This window comes from Chelonia mydas, chromosome 1, assembly GCF_015237465.2.
Source record: "Chelonia mydas isolate rCheMyd1 chromosome 1, rCheMyd1.pri.v2, whole genome shotgun sequence".
NCBI classification, from domain to species: domain Eukaryota; kingdom Metazoa; phylum Chordata; order Testudines; family Cheloniidae; genus Chelonia; species Chelonia mydas.
In genome coordinates this window covers 14,276,285-14,298,124 of record NC_057849.1, presented here as the reverse complement: position 1 = coordinate 14,298,124, position 21,840 = coordinate 14,276,285, and the positions used below count along the sequence as shown (strand labels likewise).

The window sequence follows — 21,840 nt, the reverse complement described above, 5'->3', positions numbered from 1 at the left end:
GGAAATTTCCTAACGTGATATGAGGATATTGTTGGTCAGTTACACTTATGCCACAACAATGAAGTCAGTGAACAAAACTCATTGCCGGCATAACTCCGCTGCCTTGGAGTTACCCCTGTTATGAATCTGGGTTACTGAATGCAGCGGATGGCAAAGATATAACAGAGTTGAACGAGGCCAGTTAGATGCAGTACGACAGCTCTAGTCTCTGGCACGAAGTCCAGCCGGTAAGTGGGGTTCTCAACAGCTGCAGACACTCTACTGTAACACATTACAAAAATAGCAAGGTAATTATCTGCACAGGGAATTAGTCACAAAGCAACTTAATGAGGGCAACGTGACATCGCAATCACTAGCTTGCGAAGTTGAAGCGGATGTTTCATGGGCGACTGCTGTGTCTAATGCCAGGATGTTTGTGGTAATAATCAGGATGGAAATTACAGCCCATTCAGTACACACACTGTGGTGGTTTAGATGTGCCAAACAGAAGGTTACAAAGAGAAACTCAGAAAAGGAGAAGGTGGAGTTTTAAAATGACACATTTCCTTAGGCAGACCCTGCTGTCTTCCTGTCCTCAGAGCATATCTATTGCTGAGTCCAGGTTTTCCAAGACAGCCAAGTCACATTGTCATAACTGGTGATGAAAAGTTCCTCTTAGGAGGAAAGGCAAGTTTCAGGGGATGTGCCAGGGTTCCCCCCAGGATAAACAAAGGAGAGCATGGCATGGGTGACTGATACTTGTTACAAGGTTCCAAAAACATGTTAAACATTCCCCTACCCTGCCATTATGAATTCCTAATGCAAACAAGTAGGTTTACTTGCAACTTGCCAAAAAATTAGATCTCCATCCTATGAGCGAGGGAGGTAATCTAGTTTGTGTTCTGCATTTGTTTCCATGCTTAACAAAGATATTTAATCCTCAGATAAACCAAGGAACCAAATGCAACCTTAGCTATGCTATCTTTAGTGAAGTTTCCAGTACTCGCTAGTAGAAGTTATTGCTCCCTCTGTCCGTTAGAGAAGGGTGTGGAACCTTTCTCCACACGTTAAGCGAAACCTGAACTGTAAAGCCATTAGGTGACCGGCGAAGTTCTGACAATCTCATGCTTTTCTTCCAAACGGAACGCTCCGATTTTAGAACATCCCAACTCATAGAGGTTTCTTCGCATTCTAAAGCATTCCCATGATGGGAGAATCTCTGGAGCTGCTGAGAATTCCTCATATAACATTGAAGTATTTTAAGCTCTTTCCTTGTGGTTCCTGTTTCTCTTAAGCATTGACAGTTCTCTCCCACACACGTTTTTTAGTGCCACCTCAAGAACCACACCAAGTTTGAACGACCACCCCTTTTCAGAAGTCCTCATTCGTCGTAATCTTTATGTCCCATGTAGCAGCCTCGTTCAACTGCTTATAACTGAGTAGGGGTAGGTGAGGGGATAAGTAAATTGGGACTGGGGCTGATTATAAGTGTCATTATAAGCAAGGGCTCTAGAGAATACTGCATCTCCCTTTTATCTCCACACTCTTGAGATGAACAAACACACCACAAATACATGAGAGTTGATCTGTGATAATGCTACTTACTTCTGGAATATAAAAACTCCTACAATTATGGTAAATGAAATGAGATCAGCTGTTATCCAGATTAGATTGTACTCGTGTGGAGGCTGGAAGACAAAAAGACAAGCACACCTTATACCTTCCAGTTTGTCCAAATTTGGAGAGCACTCAATGCTAAATAGATTGTCGTATACAGAAATATCACAAACTTCATGACACAGATGTGCCCTGGAGATGGACCAAACATTTCTTTTTACCGTAGCCACACCCAAGCAAGCAGGATTTTGGATCCCAGTTCATCTGGATCCTCAAGCTACCCCAGTTTTTTACTTTTAAAGAACACCACATTGCCAGGAAAGACCTGCAAAGCAGCATCCATTCTAGCCCTCTTTTCGCATGCTACCAGTGTTCGCAACACTCACCTTTGGGGCTGAACATTTCCACATCTTCTCTCTCTCTCTGCAGAAGAGATTAAACTGCCTTTGGTGATTTCTGAGTTTATGGGGGACTGAAAAAATAAACTCAAGAAATTCTCTACCCAGACTTTGATTTGAACGTTTTACTACAGCAGGTACAGCTCAGGTTTGAAACTTGGCCTGGACACACTGCCCATTGAGGAGCAAGGCCCTGATTCAGCTAAGCACTTGAATCCCTTTAACAATCTGGGCCTAAGTGTGGCTGGGCTCAGCGTTGCAATGCCTAACTGATTTAGGAGCCTAAAACTCATTTTCAAAAGGGATTTAATCACTTAGAAGCCAAAATCCCACCAACTGTCAATGGGATTGTGGCTCCTGAGTACCTAAATCCCTTTTGAAAATGAGAGTTAGGCTCCTAAACCAGTTTGGTGTTGCAATGCTGAGAGCAGCGATGCCTAAACACCTTTACAAATCCAGGCCCAAGCATGTTTTTGCATTTCAGTGGCAGATGCACAGCTGGTATAAATGGGCATAGCTCTATTGACTTCAATGGATTTTTGATCATCAACACCAGCTGAAGATCTGTCCCTAAGTATGCAAGTAGTCCCATGAATATCATGTGCTTTGCTGCAGGGGGGCGGAGAGTATCTAGTTTTAACTAAAAAGTCAAGTGATCGAAAAATGACTTCAGGTTACGCTCAGAGGGCAGATATACCAATCGATGTACCTCTGCTCACACAGCCCTGCAGATATAACCATCTCCAATAAAGCAAAGGGTCGCCCTTTGCTGATCCCACTCGCCTTGCTAAGTCCCCAGGTCAGCAGTGCACTTCAGGGCCAGATTAACCTTTTTTGGGCCCGGCTCCAAACATATCTGTGGGCCCCCCTGGAGGCAATGGAGCATGGCGCAGGGAGGTCAGTCCCCAAAGCAAGGGGCCAGCCGGGGCAATGGGGCATGGCATGGCAGGGGCCTCCCCGCTCCTCTCAGCCCAGTGTGAGGGCACTATTTACAAACCAGCAGTTGCCAGACACACAGTACCCCAACACACACATCTTCCCCACCCCCTTACATCCCAGCACCCCCCAGGCTCCCTAGGGGCCCACTCCCCCACGCCCTGCCTCCCAGCCACACTCACCAGGGCCCTACCGGGAGGTGACTGTATCTGCCAGGCCGAACTGGCAGCGCAGCCAGGGCTGGTCCCAGGGCAAGGAATCGCTCCAGACCCTCGGGAGTGGCACAATTAGCCAGGCCAGGACCTGCCCTGGCTGGGCTTCCTCAAGACGCACTTGCCTAGAGGGGCCCAACCAAGCCCCAGACACTGTTGTCCCCCCTCCCCACACACACACACACACACACACAACTGGCTAGGCTTCTGCACCAATCCCAGGCAGCTCAGCTCCGGGTGGGGAGACAGGTGGGGCCCCACAGGTAGTGGGAAGCAGAGACTGCCTGGAGCCAGAGGTGCACTGGGGTCCGGCCAGGGGATAGAGAGGAGCCGGGGGGTGGGGCCAGGGGGCAGAGAGGAGCCCTTGGCCAGCCAATGGCCAGGCCAAGAGGAGCAAGTGGTGGGCAGGGGGAGCCGGTGGGGTCTCGGGGCACAGTGCAAGCGGAGCAGGCCAAGGCCCCTTCTGAGCATGGGCCTGGCTCCATGGCGCCACTGTAAACCTGGCACTGCTTAAACACAAGATGTGAGAGAGTCATTGAGACTTTATAAATGCTAATACAAGTAAGCGCAAGCCACTTTTTTCTAATCTTTTAAGAAGAAAGATGGAATACGTCATGTAAAAAAGCTGCACTCACGCAATGTTCGGGTTACCTGGATGAAAAACAGACCACAAAAGGTAAGACTCAGAGCTCAATCTATTTAGCTTAACAAAGAGAAGTTAAGGGGTGAGTGGACTACTGTCTGTAAGTATTTACACGGGTAACAAATATTTAGAAATGGACTCTTCAATCTAGCAGAGAAAGGTTTAACTGATCCAATGGCTGGAAGTTGAAGCTAGACAAATTCAGAGTGGTAATAAGGCATACATTTTTAACAGTGAGGGTAATTAACCACTGGAACAATTTTCCAAGGGTCATGGGGGACGCCCCATCAATGACAATTTATAAATCAAGATTGGATGCTTTAAGAGATTTGCTCTAGGAATTATTTTGGGGGGTGAGGGGTTCCACGGCCTATATTACACAGGAGGTCAGATCAGAGGATCACAAGGGTCCCTTCTGGCCTCGGAATCTATGAATCTGTAATTCCTTCCTTCAGCAATGCTTATTTTACCTCCTTGCATGTAATGGCTTCTACTCCTGTTTGTCTGTCTCAGTGTGGTTGAGTATGGCACATTTTATATTGTAATAATTGTATCATAACTTGGCACATCCTATTAGTTTTATCCAACAATGTTTCTGATGGAGTTTTAAATCTTTGCATTTTTTAACTGTGAGACAATGACATTGTAATAAATCTGTATTTAAATGTTTGAACATACTGCATCTATCTATATACACTAACTATATTAAAACAAACATCACAGACACGTGACCTCTCATTAGAGCAGGTCAAAACATTTTAACTGAAAATTTCTGGACAAAATATAGGGTTTTGTTGAAAGCGATTTTTTTTTTTTTTTTGGTGGGAAAAAGCTGATTGACTGTGTTTTCCAATTTTTTGAAAGGAAAATTCAAAGCAAAACATTTAATTTTGAATCAAGATTTCCAAAACACCAATATTTCAAAACTAAATGTTTTGATCAAAAAATGCCCAGGTTTTCATCAGGACATTCCCAAATTTAAGGTTTTTTTTTGGAACTTTTCATTCCACGAGAAAAATTTTGATATTTTGAACAAAATGTTGAAATATCAGATTTTCCCATGGGATGAAAGTTCTGTTTTCTGAACAGCTCTCTCTCTCTCTCAACTGGAATAAAATACTATCTTTAGAAGTTAGATAGGATTATTTCTGTAAAGAAAAACTATGTGTTTTAATTCACGTACACTACGAGTGACAGCATTTGCAACACACCAATAAACCGAAATCTTCCCACAACTCCTAATGCTGAGCACTGCTGGGAAAGGGGCACAGGAGAGTAAACACATCTGTTCTGCAGAGATACACAGAACTGAGGCCTTGTCTACACTATGGGGGGAGATCAATCTAAGTTACGCAACTTCAGCTATGTGAATAGCATAGTTGAAGTCAATGTACTTAGATCTACTCCCAGCGGGGTCCACACGATGCAATGTCAACTGGAGACGCTCTCCCGTCGACTCCCCTTGCGTTTCTCGTTCCGGTGGAGTACAGGAGTTGACAGGAGAGCGATCAGCGGTCGAGACCCGCTAAATCGACTGCCGATGCATCGATCACCACACGTCGAACCCCCGGTAAGTGTAGACAAGCCCTGAGCTCAGTTGGTTCAAGACTTGAGGAGTCATCCATCAGATCTCACCGTTTGACTTGTATTGACAGTTTCGCTTAGAAGCCCTCTGCCATTCATTAGAAGCCCTCTGCTCACAAGAGAGGATATGAGGAAAATTGCACGTATATAATTGCAAAAAAAACAGAGTTACACCTCAAAAATCTCTCCTGCATATGCTTGGCAGCAGGCATGAGAGGCCTAAAGGACCTGCTAAAATAACAGCCCTGGAAATATTTCAGTATTGCTTCTGTGCAGCTGAACTGAATCTGCATTTTGGACTTGGAAGTATTAATACCAGGAACTGGCTGATGAAAAGAATCAGCGAGAGCATGAGCAAGCATTTCTGTCAGCAAGGAGCCTCAGTTACCAGAGACTGATGCAGCTGGCACTAATTTACCACAGCAGCAAATGGAAATGACATCCCTATTCATCCTTAAAGTGCAACAAAGCCCCTGGGGTCACCTGAGGGCCATAAAGAAACGTGCCTTGGAGATCATCACTTTTCAGCAAGAATGAAAGGTTTGCTTTGGCTCCCAGGTTGAAATTAATTCCGAAAGACTCCGATTTAGTCAGAACAGAATTCAGATGGTATGAATCACACATGGTCCTGACACTTACAGTACGCAGGGAGTTTTATGGTGAACAGCAGTCAATTATACACCAGTATGCACTGAAGTATGGGTTCATCTGAGAGACTCAATAAAGGGAAGATTGAACCAAACTCCATCTGGGATGTACATACAGTTCCCACAGAGCTCAGGGGTTACATCAAAGGGAAGAATTTAGAAGACGGGACATATTTTTCTTTTTACCAGACTTGTTCTTTGCAATACACCTGTTTTTATCTCCCCATTTGTTGTGCAGCACAAGCCAATGTGGCTTTAGCTCATTCACTTTCTTGTGGCAGGCAATATTGATGAGGGAAACTCATTTTTATTGTTCTCCATGGTGGTGACTTGAGAGATATTGTGGCCTAGCGCTGAACTGAGTGTCAGGAGACCTGGGCTCGATTCCTGGTTCCTCCTCCAACTGAGTGTCTGACCTTTGGCAAGTCATCTCTCCTTCTTGTCTTAGTTTATGGGAATAGTGATATTGCCCCTCTTCTGTAAAGTACTCTAAGATCTATGGATGAACAGTGCTCTATAAGAGAGCTCAATATATTAAGACAGGTCTCACTGTATTTTTCCAAACTCTGATGTTTGAAAATGAACCACTGGCCAACTTTTTAAAATAATTAACCCAATTCTGTTTTTAAGTGACCGACTGAGCTGGCCTCGCCTCTGTTCCCATTTCAGTGGCCCGACACCTGTGAAAAGTCAGTGAAAAGAGTACTTTGAATGAATGACTGAGGATTACATTGCATCATTCATCCAGGGGGAGCCCAAATAACTTCACAGCAATTGTTCCAACCACCACCAAAATGTCACTAAAATTCTTGTGTGAATAAGGATACACAATAGGAAGCACGACAGATTGTAGCCCACTGAAATTTCCAGAGGGAATTTAGGAAGGCAGAATATAACCATACCAGTTAGAATCTGGCCATGCATCAGACTAAGACAATACCACCAATAACTCACGTGAGAATAGTATGGGAACTACAGCAATTGCAAAGAGGTCGCCAAGTTTTAGGAATCTTCTGAAAGACTGTCTCCAGGAGCCCAGCGTCCCTCTAGCTTATGGAGGGGGCTGATTCAGAACTTGCTCACAAAGGAGGCAGTGAGACCTGGAGGACAGAGCCCTGCACTGGAACTCAATATACCTAGTTCTATTCCTGGCTCTTCCACTGGCCTGTTGGTGACCATGGTCACCTCGCTTTCCCATGCCTCAGTTTCCACATCTGTAAAATGGGAATAATACTGCTGAACTCCTTTGTAAATCATTTTGAGATCTACTGATGAAAGGTGTGATAGAAGTGCTAGGTATTATTATTATAAATCATCCAAATACTGACCAGCCACTACCCTGCTTTAATAGTAAGACATATTGTCACATTGCAGCACGAGGTGATAAGAACATAAGAATGGTCATACTGGGTCACACCAATGGTCCAACTAGCCCAGCATGCTGTCTTCCCACAGTGGCCAATGCCAGGTGCTTCAGAGGAAATGAACAGAACAGGAAATCATCTAGTGATCCATCCCGTCGTCTATTCCCAGCTTCTAGCAAACAGAGGCTTGGGTCACTCAGAGCATGAGGTTGCATCCCTGCCCATCTGGCTAACAGCCATTGATGGACCTATCCTCCACCTTTCTAGTTCTTTTGGGAACCCTGTTATAGTTTTGGCCTTCACAACATCCCCTAGCAAAGCGTTTCACAGACTGACTGTGTGTTGTGTGAAGAAGTACTTCCTTTTGTTTGTTTTAAACCTGCTGCCTATTAATTTCAGTGGGTACCCCTGGTTCATGTGTTATGTGAAGGGGGTAAATAACACTTCCCTATTCACTTTCTCCACACCGGTCATGATTTTATAGATCTCTATCATATCCCCTGTTAGGGCTTGTCTACACCACCAGGGCAGGGATGCTGTCCCTAGCTTCTGTTTGCCAGAAGCTGGGAATGGACGGCAGGGGATGGATCACTTGATAATTACCTGTTCTGTTCATTCCCTCTGAAGCACCTGGCATTGGCCACTGTCAATACACAGGATACTGGGCTAGATGGACCTTTGGTCTGACCCAGTCTGGCCATTCTTATGTTACATTCTTACCACTTAAGTTGATGTAAGTTACGCCATTCAGGGGGTGTGAAAAAACCGCTCCCCTGAGCAACATAACTTACATCGATTTAATGCAGTGTCTACACCACGTTATGTCGGCAGGAGACACTCTACCACTAACATAGCTTCCGCCTCTCACTGAGGTGGATTAATTAAGTTGACGCGCTAAATCAGATGCCGCTGCCCCGATCGCAACTGCTCCGATTTAGCGTGGTAGCGAAGACAAGCCCCGAGTATTCTCTTGTTGAAGCTAAACTGTCCCAGGCTTTTTAATCTCTCCTCATGTTGAAGCTGTTCCGTGCCGCTACTCATTTTTGTTGCCTTTCTCTGAACCTTTTCCAGTTGTAACACAACTTTTTTGAGATGGGGTGACCCGAACTGCAGGCAGTATTCAAGGGGGGGGTGTACCATGGATTTATATAGTGGTATGATATTTGCTGTCCTGTTATCTATCCCTTTCCTAATGGTTCCTAATGTTCGCTTTTTTGATTACTGCTGCACACTGAGCGGATGGTTTCAGAGAACTATCCAGGATGACCCCAGGATCTCTTTCTTGAGTGGTAACAGCTAATTTAAACCCCACCGTTTTGTATGTGTCGCTGGGATTATGTTTTCCTATGTACATTACTTTGCATTTATCAACACTGAATTTCATCTGCCAGTTTGTTGCCCAGTCATGCATTTTTGTGAGATTCTTTTGTAACTCTTCACAGTCAGCTTTGGACCTAACTATCTTGAATAGTTTTGTATCATCTGCAAACTTTGCTACTTCACTGCTTACCCCTTTTTCCAGATCATTTATGAATATGTTGAACAGCACTGAACTCAGTACAGCTTGCTGGGGGACTTCACTATTTGCCTTTCTCGATTGTGAAAATTGACCATTTATTCCAAACCTTCATTTCCTGCCTTTTAACCAATTAGTGATCCATAAGAGGATCTTCCCTCTTATCGCATGACTGCCTACTTTGCTTACGAGCCATTGGTAAGAGATCTCATCAAAGGCTTTCTGAAAGTCCAAGTACACTACATCGACTGGATCATCTTTGTCCACATATTTGTTGACCCCACTCAAAGAATTCTAATCGATTGGTGAGGCATGATTTCCCTTTACAGAAGCTGTGTCGACTCTTCCAATGTATTGTGTTAATGTAGGTGTCTGATCATTCTGTTTTTTACTATAGTTTCAACCAATTTGCCTGGAAGTGAAGTTAGGCTTACTGGCCTGTAATGGCCAAGATTATCTCTGGAGCCTTTTTAAAAAAAAAAAATCACTATCACATTAGCTATCCTCCAGTCATCTGGTACAGGGGCTGATTTCAGCAATCGGTTACATACCACAGTTAGTAGGTCTGCAGTTTCACATCTGAGTTCCTTCAGAACTCGTGGGGGAATACCATCTGGCCCTGGTGACTTATTACTGTTTCCAATTTGTTGAAAAGCCTCCTCTACTGAAACGTCAATCTGGGTCAGTTCTTCAGATTTGTCACCCAAAGAATGACTCAGATGTGGGAGTCCCCCCCTTGCATCCTCTGCAGTGAAGACTGATGCACAGAATTCATTTAGCTTCTCTGAAATGGCCTTGTCTCCTTTGAGTGCCCCTTTAGTACCCCGATCGACCGGTGGCCCCATGGACTGTTTGACAGGCTTCCTGATGTACTTCAAAAAAATATTGCTCTGTGTGTGTCTTTTTCTTAATTACTCTTCAAATTCTTTTTTGTCCTGCCTAATCATACTTTCACACTTGCCAGAGTATTTCCCTTCGTAGGGTTTGACTTCAAATTTTTAAACTATGTCTGATCTCCAGCTGCTTCTTTTACTCTCTTGTGTAGCCATGGTGGCATTTTTTGGTCCTCTTACTGGTTTTGTTTGTTTTTTATTTAGGGTATACGTAGCTTGAGCCTCAATATGGTGTTTTTAAAAAGGTGCCCAGCAGCTTGCAGGCATTTTACTCTTGTTGCTGTTCTTGTTCATTTCTATTTAACTAGCCTCCTCAATTTGCATAGTTCCCCTTTTTGAAGCTAACTACTGGTGTGGAGGTTTTCTTTGGGATTTCCCCCTCCTAGAAGTGTGTTATATTTAATTATATTATGGTTATTATTACAGAGCAGTTCAGCTATATTCACCTCTTGGACCAGATCCTGTGTGCCTCTTAAGACTAAATCAATAGTTGCCCTCACCTTGTTTGTTCCAGGACTAGCTGGTCCAAGAAGAGCTCCAAGATCAAGCTGCAGATAGTGTACAAGACATTGCAGGGTCATGGATTCATGGAGCAGGATCAGAAAGGGTTTCTTGGGTCAGTACTAGATAATCGCCAGCCCTGCAATGGTGCACAAGACTTCATTTCTTAAAGAGACCCCCGCCCCCCTGAATATTTAACCATCTTGACTTGCTTTGAGAATCCCTAGACACGGCAGCCTCACATCACTTCATCTTCATGTTGGCTTTCTCAAGCTTCAAGGATCCAAATAAATGGAAATGCAAATTTTCGATGGGCCATTGTCTGCTCAGTGGCCGACAGGGCCAGTCTTCATGATCTAATTCCCCCCACACAGTGGAGGGATAACCACAGGCAGGAGCCGGTTATATTGGTGAGGAGACAGCAAAAATGAGTTTCGCAATCTGCCCTGAAATGCTGAAGCTGACTCAGCTTGTTCAAAGTTAGGGCCCTTTCTGGGCGGGCTCAATATTGCTGCAACTGTGACAGCTGCTACAATGGACGGTCCCTTCCCAGCATGCCCCCACCAGTTGCTCTAGGTACACATGGCGGGCAGGGACTGCACAACGTAGTCTCCACAACCCCTACAGCCCTGCTCTAGCTGTCCATAAGGAGACGGGGCAAACTGTTGTTGCAGGGGGCATGAGTCCTGGAGCCACTGCCACCCATCTCTCCCCTGACTGGTGCCTGCCCACCCAGGGCTGGAAAGCTGGAACTATGCAAGGGACCAGAGCTCTGCTCCCCATCCACCAGCCAGAGGTGTCCAGCTCTGTCACTCCTATCACCAGCTGAGGAGACCTGCCCACCTCAGCAACCAAAGGGAGCCCATTCCCCAACTGACCACCCAGCTCGGTTGGAAGAGGGGATCCACTTTCCACTTAACATCCCATAGACAGACTTAGGGAAAACCCACTTCTGCCACCATCACCACTGCTGCTGCTAGGAACAGCTGCCAGATAGGGGTTCCACGCAGAGGCACAGTACCTCAATGTGGTATTGGTGAGAGGGAGCATGGTGTGTTGAAGGGTACTAAGCCGGGGGGTATGGAGTGGAAGAACTGATTGATTTGGAAAAGAGAAGAGTATGAAGACAGAGTTTTGCTGGGGGAAGAGGGGAAAGTATCCAACCCAGGGAATCTTGTAGGTCTGAGACTGAACATTTTTGAAGGAGTCTCTCATTAAAATTTTGATAGCACGCCGCTGAACCTACCCCTCTAACGTATGGCTTCTACAGGCCAGAGCAGCCTCGAACATACCCAGAAATCTGTCCCTGTTTTTTAAAGGGATGACAGTGGAGGCGAATCTTATGTACCATATGGATTTTTCACATGTGGTCTTGCTTACCATTAGCCAAACGGGAAAAGGCACCTTGCTAAGGATTTGTGAGCTATCAGACGTGACAGACTGAACACCAGCACACCACAGGATAGAGTACAGCCATGGTTCATTCACAATGTAGAGATTAACGCTCAGGTTCGCGGCGGCGTATTCCCTGCCGAGAAAAATAACAAAGCAGTAGGTTAGTATCTCTGTAAGTACAGTGAACAGAGGACACAAAATGCCATATCCTATACATGGGTGATTCGTGTGAAATAAATACAAAGGGAGGTTAGAGTCATCTGACAAACAGCATGCTTTTTAATAGTGGCCAGATTTGAAATTTGGTGAAGTAGGTCATGTTGAAACACAAGATCTCGTCTGGCCTTAAAACCTATTAAACCACTATTTGATCTTAAAAGCTTTATTCACTCACCAGAGCAGATTCCGGCTTAGATATACATAATTCTATCACCCCACATGGTGGTAGTCTGGACACATTTTTAAAAGGCATCCCTAATTAGGGTGATGTTAAATGAACAGCCATTGCAGATGCCTATAATACTGAAATAGCAAGTCACTGAATTAAACTGGAGACCGATGTAAGAGTCAGTCATACTCTTACTCTCCTGCCTGGGTCCAGACATCGATTTATGGGGCTCTTGTTTGCTAACAAAAGAGGTCTCAAGTCTTCTGAATGCTTGAATCCATTTTTCAAGGGGTTTGCTTCAGAGGTCAGAACAAGACCGGGAGACAAGAACTCTCGAGTTGTAATGCGGATATTGATCCTATCTATGGCCCTGGGTAAGTCACTCTGCCTCAGTTTCCTTATCTGACTGTGACGATTCATTAACACTTTGAAGATGGTCAACACCATATGTAATTATGGAGGTAGCACAAGGCTCTTAATACGATCTGATTATACTGAATATTGAGGGTGAAGCTATACACTCTTGAAAGCAATGCTGGTCATGCCGAGTAAGCACTCATATACAGTAGTTAGGACATGTATTTTGTGGTAGAGGATGGCATTTCATCAGGATTGATTCAATCCGTGTGGTCAGTAGCTCCCCAGTTAACGAGTCTGATGTTGGACTGTGGCAATGTCCCTTTGAACCCTATGGTTGAACCCTTCAGTTTGCCAACATGGCAGGTTTGGTTCTTGAGGCTGCTGAGGCAAACAGAACGGAGCCAGGATCATTAGAACAAACCACCGCACAATTGCCGGGTGGGCACCCCTTCTCCATAATTCTCCAAGAGATGGAGAATGAACGGAAAGGAGAAAGGGTGGGCAAGGCTTTGCTCTACCCAGCGCACCAGGGGCTACCAGGCAATCATAAGATTGCTCCTTGTAGCACGCCAACAGAGCTGGTTCCTCTAGTTCCGGAACGTATGTAACATGGCCTGGTTTTGTTTTCAACAGCGGAGCAGCAGGCCGTGAGCTTTTATTAACCACGTTCATAATACTAGCTGCTCTGTGCAAACGTGGTGTGTGTAGCAGGAAAAGAGGATTCAGTTGCCATTACAGGGTCAACTTTTTAGTAGAAGGAATCCGACAACTAAAAAAGGGGAGTGGTGCATTTGGGCCAAAATTGATATGGATTTAGAATTTAAAAGCATGTATTAATTTCTACTACAGCAGCACCAAGAGGGTCCATCTGTGCCAGGCGCTGTACATACGCTGGAGGAACTTTATCTAAATAGACAAGACAAAGGGTGGGAGGGGAAACAGCGGCAGAGGGGAAGTGACTTGCCCAAGGTCACACAACAAGTCAGTGGCAGAGCTAGGAATAGAACCCAGGTCTCTGAACACCCTATGACTGGACCTCTCTGCCTCTCATGCAGTGAAAGTTACAGGGCATATTTTGCCTTCATTCCTTCCCCATCCCCTTCGGCACAGTGCCTGGATTGATCTACATGTCTGGACAGCTCCCCCTGATGCAGCGCAGCTCCACACTGGTCCTCAGTGGCAACCCGCACTGCAGTAGCACAATCTGGCCCTTAACCATTTAACATCCATGGGTTGTGAACTATCTGTTTTTCAGAAAACAGCGTCGGTTACAGTGTGACACACTGCAGTTCAGTCATCAGTCCTTACCTACATAACAGGACCTACTTTCCTTTCTAGCTTTAAAATTTTATCTCCTCTCCCAAACCGTTTGATTTCCATGTTTTCTTAAGGACCAAGTCAAGCGTGGCAAGCAATAAATCCTAAAAATTAACCAGGCCGCCTAGAGGCAACACATCCCTTATCTGTTTAACTTTAGCAGCGGAGGTCATTTTGATTCATACCCTATGAAATTCAAACTCCACATACTACCGAGAAGAAAGACGGCACTGGCTAATTAAAGATGAGACGAGGCCGATTTAAATAGGGTCGTTAAAAGGCTGTGTTCAAATTTATTGGCACAAAGTAATGTCTGAAAGAACTCAGGAGCTTGGCCTAAATCAGAGGTTCACAGCAGCAGCAGCTCTGGAGCAGATGAATGAGACACAAAGGGCGGTTGCTAATCAGGTTGAAAAACTGGCTGGATGTGCTTTGAATGAGTTGCCTAAACTTCCTCTGAAACTGCTATTGGAATGAGAATCAGATGATTAATATTTTGATTTCTAAAAGGCTCCCTTAATGTTGTCACACACTAAACTCTGTGTAAAAAGCTATTAAGATTAGCCACTCTCTCCTTCTGCTTCCATGACCCTCGCTTGGAAATGGGCCAGACCATCATAACAAATCTCTTCTCCCACAGGATCTTTGGCAAACATACTAGGGTGGCACAGGTATTTAAACTATGCAACCCCCTTTACTGTCCAAGGAGTCAGATCCAGGGCTGCCCTCGGTCTAGATTTTCACACAATGGTCCTAGTTTCAATGGGACTGTCCCATGTCTTGGGATCTCACTGTAAATAACTAAAAAGAAATCAGGAAAGATCTTTGATATCCATGCAACCAGCAATGCTGGAACCCGGGGTGCTCCTGCACCCCCTGGCTTGGAGTAGTAAAAACAAACACCAAATACATGGTTTCCATCATAGCACCCCTGCTATACAACTTGTTCCAGCACCCCTACCTGCAACACCATCAAAATATGTCTCAGTGCTGTGAGATCAAGGTCTCCACACCAGCAAGGGATGCTTGTCCTAGAGGAGAACATTTTAACACAGGGCATCCCAGGCTGTGTCCCCTTTACCATGCTGATAATTAGCAGGTCATAAAACTTTCATAAAGAAACTTCTTTCACGACCACTAGGTGCTAGTGGCAAAGCCTTAACGCAGAGGCCATAACGCAATACATTTTATTCCCTAATACACAGCAGGAGAGAGGGATTCTGTTGAGAAGTCTTTAAAGGCCTGGCTCAGCCGCCTCACTGCTCAATCCTGTAAACCCTTCTAAACTGGCCGGTTCCCAGAAGATAATACCTGAAAACTGCCCAGAAAGGTCAATTCCTAGGTGGCTCTGCTGGGGACAATGGGCCTGGGGACTGAGGAAGGTTTCCTGCAGCGGGTTGACTAGACTGCAAATGGCCAGTGTCAGGGGGTGGAAGAGCATGTTGGAGTAAGGGGAGAGAGACCGAGGAGGAGCTTCGTCTGAGTTTTCAGCCCTTCAGCACTGCAAGGGTTGAGTCGATTGTCTCGTGCCTGACAAAAATCTTCAAGACGATAACTGTGTTTTTGTGGGGGGGAGGGGGGAGAGGGGGGAGGGAGAGAGAGAGATTGAAGAGGTCTCTATATACACTATAACTAACTAGCTCTTATATAGCGCTTTTCATCGTAGATCTCAAAGCGCTTTACAAAGGTGGTCAGGATCACTAGCTCCATTTTACAGATGTGGAAACGGAGGCACAGACAGGGGACATGACTTGCCCAAAGACAGACAGCAGACTAGTGGCACACAGGGGAATAGAGCCCGTTTCTCCTGAGTCCCAGGCTCTAGCCACTAGGACACAGGGATGAGCTCTGTTTCAGCTAGGGCCCTGCTTGCCATTGCCCCTCTCTGCCCCACTCGGACACAACCGCAGCGCAAACCAGCGCTATGGAACGTCGGAAGGTTTATGGCCTGAGAGTTTGCCCTGCATCTGGGTGTGTCTGCAAACAATGCCTGTAGGAAGTGCTCAGCACCTCGCTCAGAACGGAGCCTCCTTTCGCCTCTTTCCCTTGATGGTAGGTCAGCCTCAGTTTGCCCGGTGACCCATTGATTCATGCGTTACTTAGCAAGAAATTACAATCCTATTAACCTCTTTTCTTGTACTTTCAGCCTGGCCTGTGTCTTGCTCTCCTTTGCCTGAGGTAGGTGTGAAACCAGGGCTGACAAATTCAAGGGGGCTCCGGTAGGAGACACTAAGATCCTCCCATCATCAAGTGACAACAGGGCACTCCTGCTGATGTAGGTGAGGGGGAGTTTCCTGCTGTCTCCCATGGACTAGCAGATACGATGGGCCCATTAAAGGGGAAAATGGAGTCTGTCCTTCATTGAAGTGACGTTGCCGCTATAGATGCTCCCCCCACCAGACAGCAACGCTCCCGCTGGACAGCCAGCTATGTGCCCTGTTAAGTGGGAGCAGTTCTTTGTTGTGGAAGGACAGCAGCTGCCTGGAAGCCAGAAGGCCAAAGACCCGCAGATTCCAAGGCCAGAAGAGACCACTGTGATCACTAGAATCTGTGGGTTGAGTGCCGGGTCCCGGTTCCTGGCTTGACCACAGCTTGAGAGCCCAGCAGGCCTCAATGGGAAGGGGCAAGGGAGCGGCTATATACTTTGGCTTTGCAAAACGCACACAGCACACGCACAGAGCAAGTGGAAATTCACACCAATGAAAGCTGAGGCCCGCACCTGATGTCCTCACTGGTGACCTTAGTGTACCGCAGGTTCAGCTGTTTGATGCCTTTGTCTCTCAAGCGCTCCGCGTCTGCTTTGATGTCAGAAGTCTGCTGGAAACCTGGCGCAATTTGCCTCACCAGCTGCCGCTCCGTGTTGGGCAGCCACATCACCTGGAGATACAGAGAGAGAGTCAATAAATGGAGCCATTCTGATTAAAGAGATGATTCTCAAAGACGGAAACCTGTTTGCAGCTGGGAAAGCGTTAGGAATACGGGCTCTGAGCAGTTTGGGAGTACAAAGAAGCGGGAAGGACAGCCAAGCTAGAGAGTTTGCACTAATGCTATAATCAGCTTAAAGGGGCTTAAAGCCTCACGCGTCTTTACTTGACTGCATTTTGAATGCGGGGCTGACTAGCTGGCAATGTGGGGTCTTGGCACCAGACTTTCACCTCGAGGGACACGGGTTTAAATTCTAACCCAGAGGACAAGGGATAAGAAATTGGAAGGTTTCATGCTAAGATGCACTTTGCGCCCATCAAAACATCCATTTCAGCACAAGAAGGACCCATGGAAAGGATACCAAGCAGGCTCTGGCAGAGCTGGGTAGGAAAAGCTTTCCAGCAACTGCCCAAACTATGTCCAGCTCAAACTAGAATTATTTAGTCTTCACTTCCATCAGCACTAAATCCGTTCAAACCTGGCAATTTTTAGCATTTCCCATTCCGATTTCAAAGCACTGTACACACATTAGCTTAATCAATTAACAATAATAGGTTCTACCCTCAGTCACAAGGTCTGGGCTCGACACAGGAATTACTGGGTGAAAATCTTTGGTGTTATGCAGGAGGTCAGACCAGATGACCATACTGGTCCCTTCTGGCCTTAAATTCCACTAATCAATGAAGAATAACTAATCAATGCTCACCTAATAATGCACCACAACAGTTTAAAGCAGGTTATGCACATTTTCAGCCAGCTAGGCTGGAAATTCTGGAGCAAAGGAGTTCAGTTCATAGAACTAGGCAGAGTGCATCAAAATGGATTTTGTTCTCACTACCAAGGGCTTGTATTTTGAAAGTGATCAGGAACAGTCAGCATGGATTCACCAAGGGTAGGTCATGCCTGACTAATCTAATCGCCTTCTATGATGAGATTACTGATTCTGTGGATAAAGGGAAAGCAGTGGATGTATTGTTTCTTGACTTTAGCAAAGCTTTTGACACGGTCTCCCACAGTATTCTTGTCAGCAAGTTAAAGAAGTATGGGCTGGATGAATGCACTATAAGGTGGGTAGAAAGTTGGCTAGATTGTCGGGCTCAACGGGTAGTGATCAATGGCTCCATGTCTAGTTGGCAGCCGGTGTCAAGTAGAGTGCCCCAGGGGTCGGTCCTGGGGCCGGTTTTGTTCAATATCTTCATAAATGATCTGGAGGATGGTGTGGATTGCATTCTCAGCAAATTTGCGGATGATACTAAACTGGGAGGAGTGGTAAATACGCTGGAGGGCAGGGATAGGATACAGAGGGACCTAGACAAATTGGAGGATTGGGCCAAAAGGAACCTGATGAGGTTCAATAAGGATAAGTGCAGGGTCCTGCACTTAGGACGGAAGAACCCAATGCACAGCTACAGACTAGGGACCGAATGGCTAGGCAGCAGTTCTGCGGAAAAGGACCTAGGGGTGACAGTGGACGAGAAGCTGGATATGAGTCAGCAGTGTGCCCTTGTTGCCAAGAAGGCCAATGGCATTTTGGGACGTATAAGTAGGGGCATAGCGAGCAGATCGAGGGACGTGATCGTTCCCCTCTATTCGACATTGGTGAGGCCTCATCTGGAGTACTGTGTCCAGTTTTGGGTCCCACACTACAAGAAGGACGTGGATAAATTGGAGAGAGTCCAGCGAAGGGCAACAAAAATGATTAGGGATCTGGAACACATGACTTATGAGGAGATGCTGAGGGAACTGGGATTGTTTAGTCTGCAGAAGAGAAGAATGAGGGGGGATTTGATAGCTGCTTTCAACTACCTGAGAGGTGGTTCCAGAGAGGATGGTTCTAGACTATTCTCAGTGGTAGAAGAGGACAGGACAAGGAGTAATGGTCTCAAGTTGCAGTGGGGGAGGTTTAGGTTGGATATTAGGAAAAACTTTTTCACTAGGAGGGTGGTGAAACACTGGAATGCGTTACCTAGGGAGGTGGTAGAATCTCCTTCCTTGGAAGTTTTTAAGGTCAGGCTTGACAAAGCCCTGGCTGGGATGATTTGATTGGGGATTGGTCCTGCTTTGAGCAGGGGGTTGGACTAGATGACCTCCTGAGGTCCCTTCCAACCCTGATATTCTATGATTCTATGATTTTCATAATTATTCTGCTCACTTCTTTGCATTAGCTCGCCCACACAATTGCAAAGAAGGGAGCACGATTCCCCTTGTGGTAAAATGAGCTCCAGGAAAGCTGACGGAGATTCAAACAGGCTCACAAAAATAACTAAATAAATATCTGGTGGTGTGGCCTCATGGTTAATTGAAACTCGGGTGGCAGCAGTAGTCATTAGAAAGACAGATGGAAGCTTAAAATGGATCCTTCCCCAGGCTAATCATTTCATAAGTGTGATTGCTAAACATTTCCATTTTTCTCTGCATACAGATGTATTATTCACCTAACTGGAGAGTCTGAAATATTTCACAGTCACAAGATGTTCAGCTGCTTAGCACATCCGCATGTTTGACTGTAAGCTACTTTCAACAATTTAAAATCAGAAAGGAAGGAGGGGGAAATCTCAGATGTTTCCCATTTTGGCTGGGCTGAGCAGATGTCACATTTCAAGAGCTGCCCCAGTGCCCCGAGGTTTGAACCTGGGAAATGGGAATCTTCGCTCTGCAGTAGCTCCTGCCACTTCCAGCTTCTCCCACCCTGAAAGAATCATTGCTTAAAGGAAGAGAGTGACTGCTGGGAGCTCATGCAGCTAACAGGGTTTCCTAGGAGCTGGGACGAGGCTGCAGGTTCAACAGCTGGAGTGAGTAACTGAGCAAGCAGGACCCTCTGGAGCCCTGGGGAGAAGCAGAGGCAGACCGGCAGCCGCTTCTTGGGACAGTGCAGATATGGATGGGATTTCTGCCAACAGGAGCTGCCTGTGTGCATGTTTGTTCCTCCTTCTGTTCAAGGAAACAGGACCACAAGCACATTCTGTAAATAAACAGATCACGCTAAGATACCCTGACTCTGCATCACTGATTTCTCATCCAAACTGAAAACACCACCCTGCAAGGTGCCGGATTTTGGGAACCATCCGGCCAAAGGGGCAACAATTCCTTGAAAGGTGGGAAGAGGCAGGAACTGATGGGGGCTTGCTGGAGAGGGAGGCTTCCCTTCGCTTTTGTACTGAACCCTGGCTCTGGGGATTAGCTGGACACACCGGAAGGAGCTGTCTTGTGCTAGAGGAGTCTCACGTGATCCTGCTGCTGGGCACTTTAGCGCAGCCACTCACATGAAGAGGTCTGCGATTGTCTCTGCATCCTACACCCCCGGTGGCAGGACCCAGCACCATTCAGCCTCAGAGAACATTGGGATCAAGCTGTGACGAGGCCTCCTGATACCGCACTGCCTGCATCCTGACTTCCTTGTGTGAGCCCCGGCAGATTGCGTGCTCTGGGGCAGCCCAAATCCTGGTGCGACCCAAACAGCACCCACATTGCAAGAGGGCAGTGCAAGGGAATGAAGAGTGAGGCTTTCTGGGATCGGAACACCCCAGACCGCTGTGGGTTAGAGGATGGACACTATAATCGGGAAGTGGGCAGCATGGTTTCACCGTGGCTAAGCACAGAGGAGGTCAAAAGCCTCTACAGCAGAAAGAAAACTGGCCAGAAATCAATCTTCTGCATGGAACCCTGATTTCTCCAGTTACTAAAGCAAACTCCTCTTCCTCTGAGCTTGAAAAAGCCAGCCCACGAGCCTGTCTCCAAAGCACTGCAGGACTTACAGCCTGCTGCTGGATCCCGGAGTCCAGTATGGTTTGCAGAGTAATGTTGATGTAAGTGCTGTAGTATGGATGATCTCGTGGCAGGTCCTGAAAGTTCAAGATCACTGACATGTTGTCCTTGGCGATCTGCAACATATCAGCCAGCTTACAGACCGATTGGTTTGCAGCTTCCAGGTAATCTGAACCCGAGAGGGAGCCAGCAGTCCAGAAGGGGTCACTCTGAAAACAAAAAAGGGTCAGAGTTATTGCCATGCACCTGGGGTCCCTGCTGTGACAGAGGTCAGACAGAACTCATTTCTGCCCACGTCGTGGTGGCAATGAAGTTACCTCTGGCAGCTGCCCCTGAAATCTGCCTTGTGACTAGCCAAGCTGCTAGGGAAAGTTGGCCAACAGTTTTCCAACACAACAGGTTTTTTTTGCCAGAAAATACTGATTCATTAAAACAGATGTCTTTCCTGGGAAAGGGTCGGTTTCAATTCAAACTGTAGTCAGGAAAGGTTTCTGAGGTCCAGGATGGAATTGCTGGTCAGAGAGAGGGGCAACCCGGACTTCAGAATGCCCAGTAACCGGGTGGCTGGGGGCGCTCCCTGGGAAGGTCAGAACCCCAGGTCCAAGTCCTTGCTGTGAATCAGGCAGAGAGACTCGAATCTCAGCCTCACATGTCCCAGGTGAGCACCCTGGTCCCCTGGGTATTCTGTGATCTCTCTCGCTCCTCCCCTCTCTCTCTTGTTCTTCATGAAAAATTTCACGAGGCCTCAGTTACATCCTGGAATGGGAACCATATTTGAAATCTCAGAAATTTTCACAGTGTGGGAAACCATTTCCCACCCAGCTCTATTGATAGGTCTCAGTCCTGAAAGGGAACAGTCAAGCAACGTCTTTCATACCAGGAGGCAGCGTGGCCCCAGTGAATAAGGTACTGAACTAGGTGCCAAGAGAGATGGCTTCTATTTTCAGTTCTGACACTGACTTGTTGAACGACTTTGGGCAAATCCTCCCTGTCCCTGTTTTCCCATTGGAGGATATGATGCATGCTTACCAGGAGTACTGTGTGCAGTTCTGGTCACCCCACCTCAAAGACTATAGCAGAAATAGAAGGGGGTTGGAAATGGGTGAGCAGAACAATCAGGGGCATGAAAATACATTTGAAGAGTCTGGAAACATCTAATTTGGCCCATGTCATAATACAAAAACAGAAAGGTAGAAAATTCAAAACGGATGAAGGAAATATTAATTAGCCCGTGGAACTCACTGCCACAAGATATGACTGAGATCAAGAGTTTACTAGGCTTCTAAAAAGGACTGGATACTTATATGAATACAAAGACCATCCAGAGTTATAACAGATTCATAGATTTGGTGGCCAGAAGTGACCACTGTGATTATCTAGTCTGAGCTCCTGTATAACAC

The 21,840-nt window shown here is 46.3% G+C and overlaps 1 protein-coding gene across 6 annotated transcripts in view; it reads right to left on the bottom strand.

Annotated features, from left to right (window-relative positions):
* GDPD5 (glycerophosphodiester phosphodiesterase domain containing 5) overlaps window positions 1-21,840 on the bottom strand; it is a 335,621-nt gene that overhangs the window by 11,110 nt on the left and 302,671 nt on the right. For 5 of the 6 annotated variants that reach the window (XM_037882015.2, XM_043527653.1, XM_037882059.2 and 2 more), the window contains 4 exons: window positions 20,431-20,649; window positions 16,470-16,627; window positions 11,671-11,818; window positions 1,585-1,667 (listed from right to left, as the gene is read on the bottom strand). In XM_037882015.2, the coding sequence (XP_037737943.1) occupies window positions 1,585-1,667; window positions 11,671-11,818; window positions 16,470-16,627; window positions 20,431-20,649 (608 nt within the window). The remainder of the gene's footprint in view (window positions 1-1,584; window positions 1,668-11,670; window positions 11,819-16,469; window positions 16,628-20,430; window positions 20,650-21,840) is intronic. The other variant, XM_037882114.2, reaches the window with a different exon arrangement.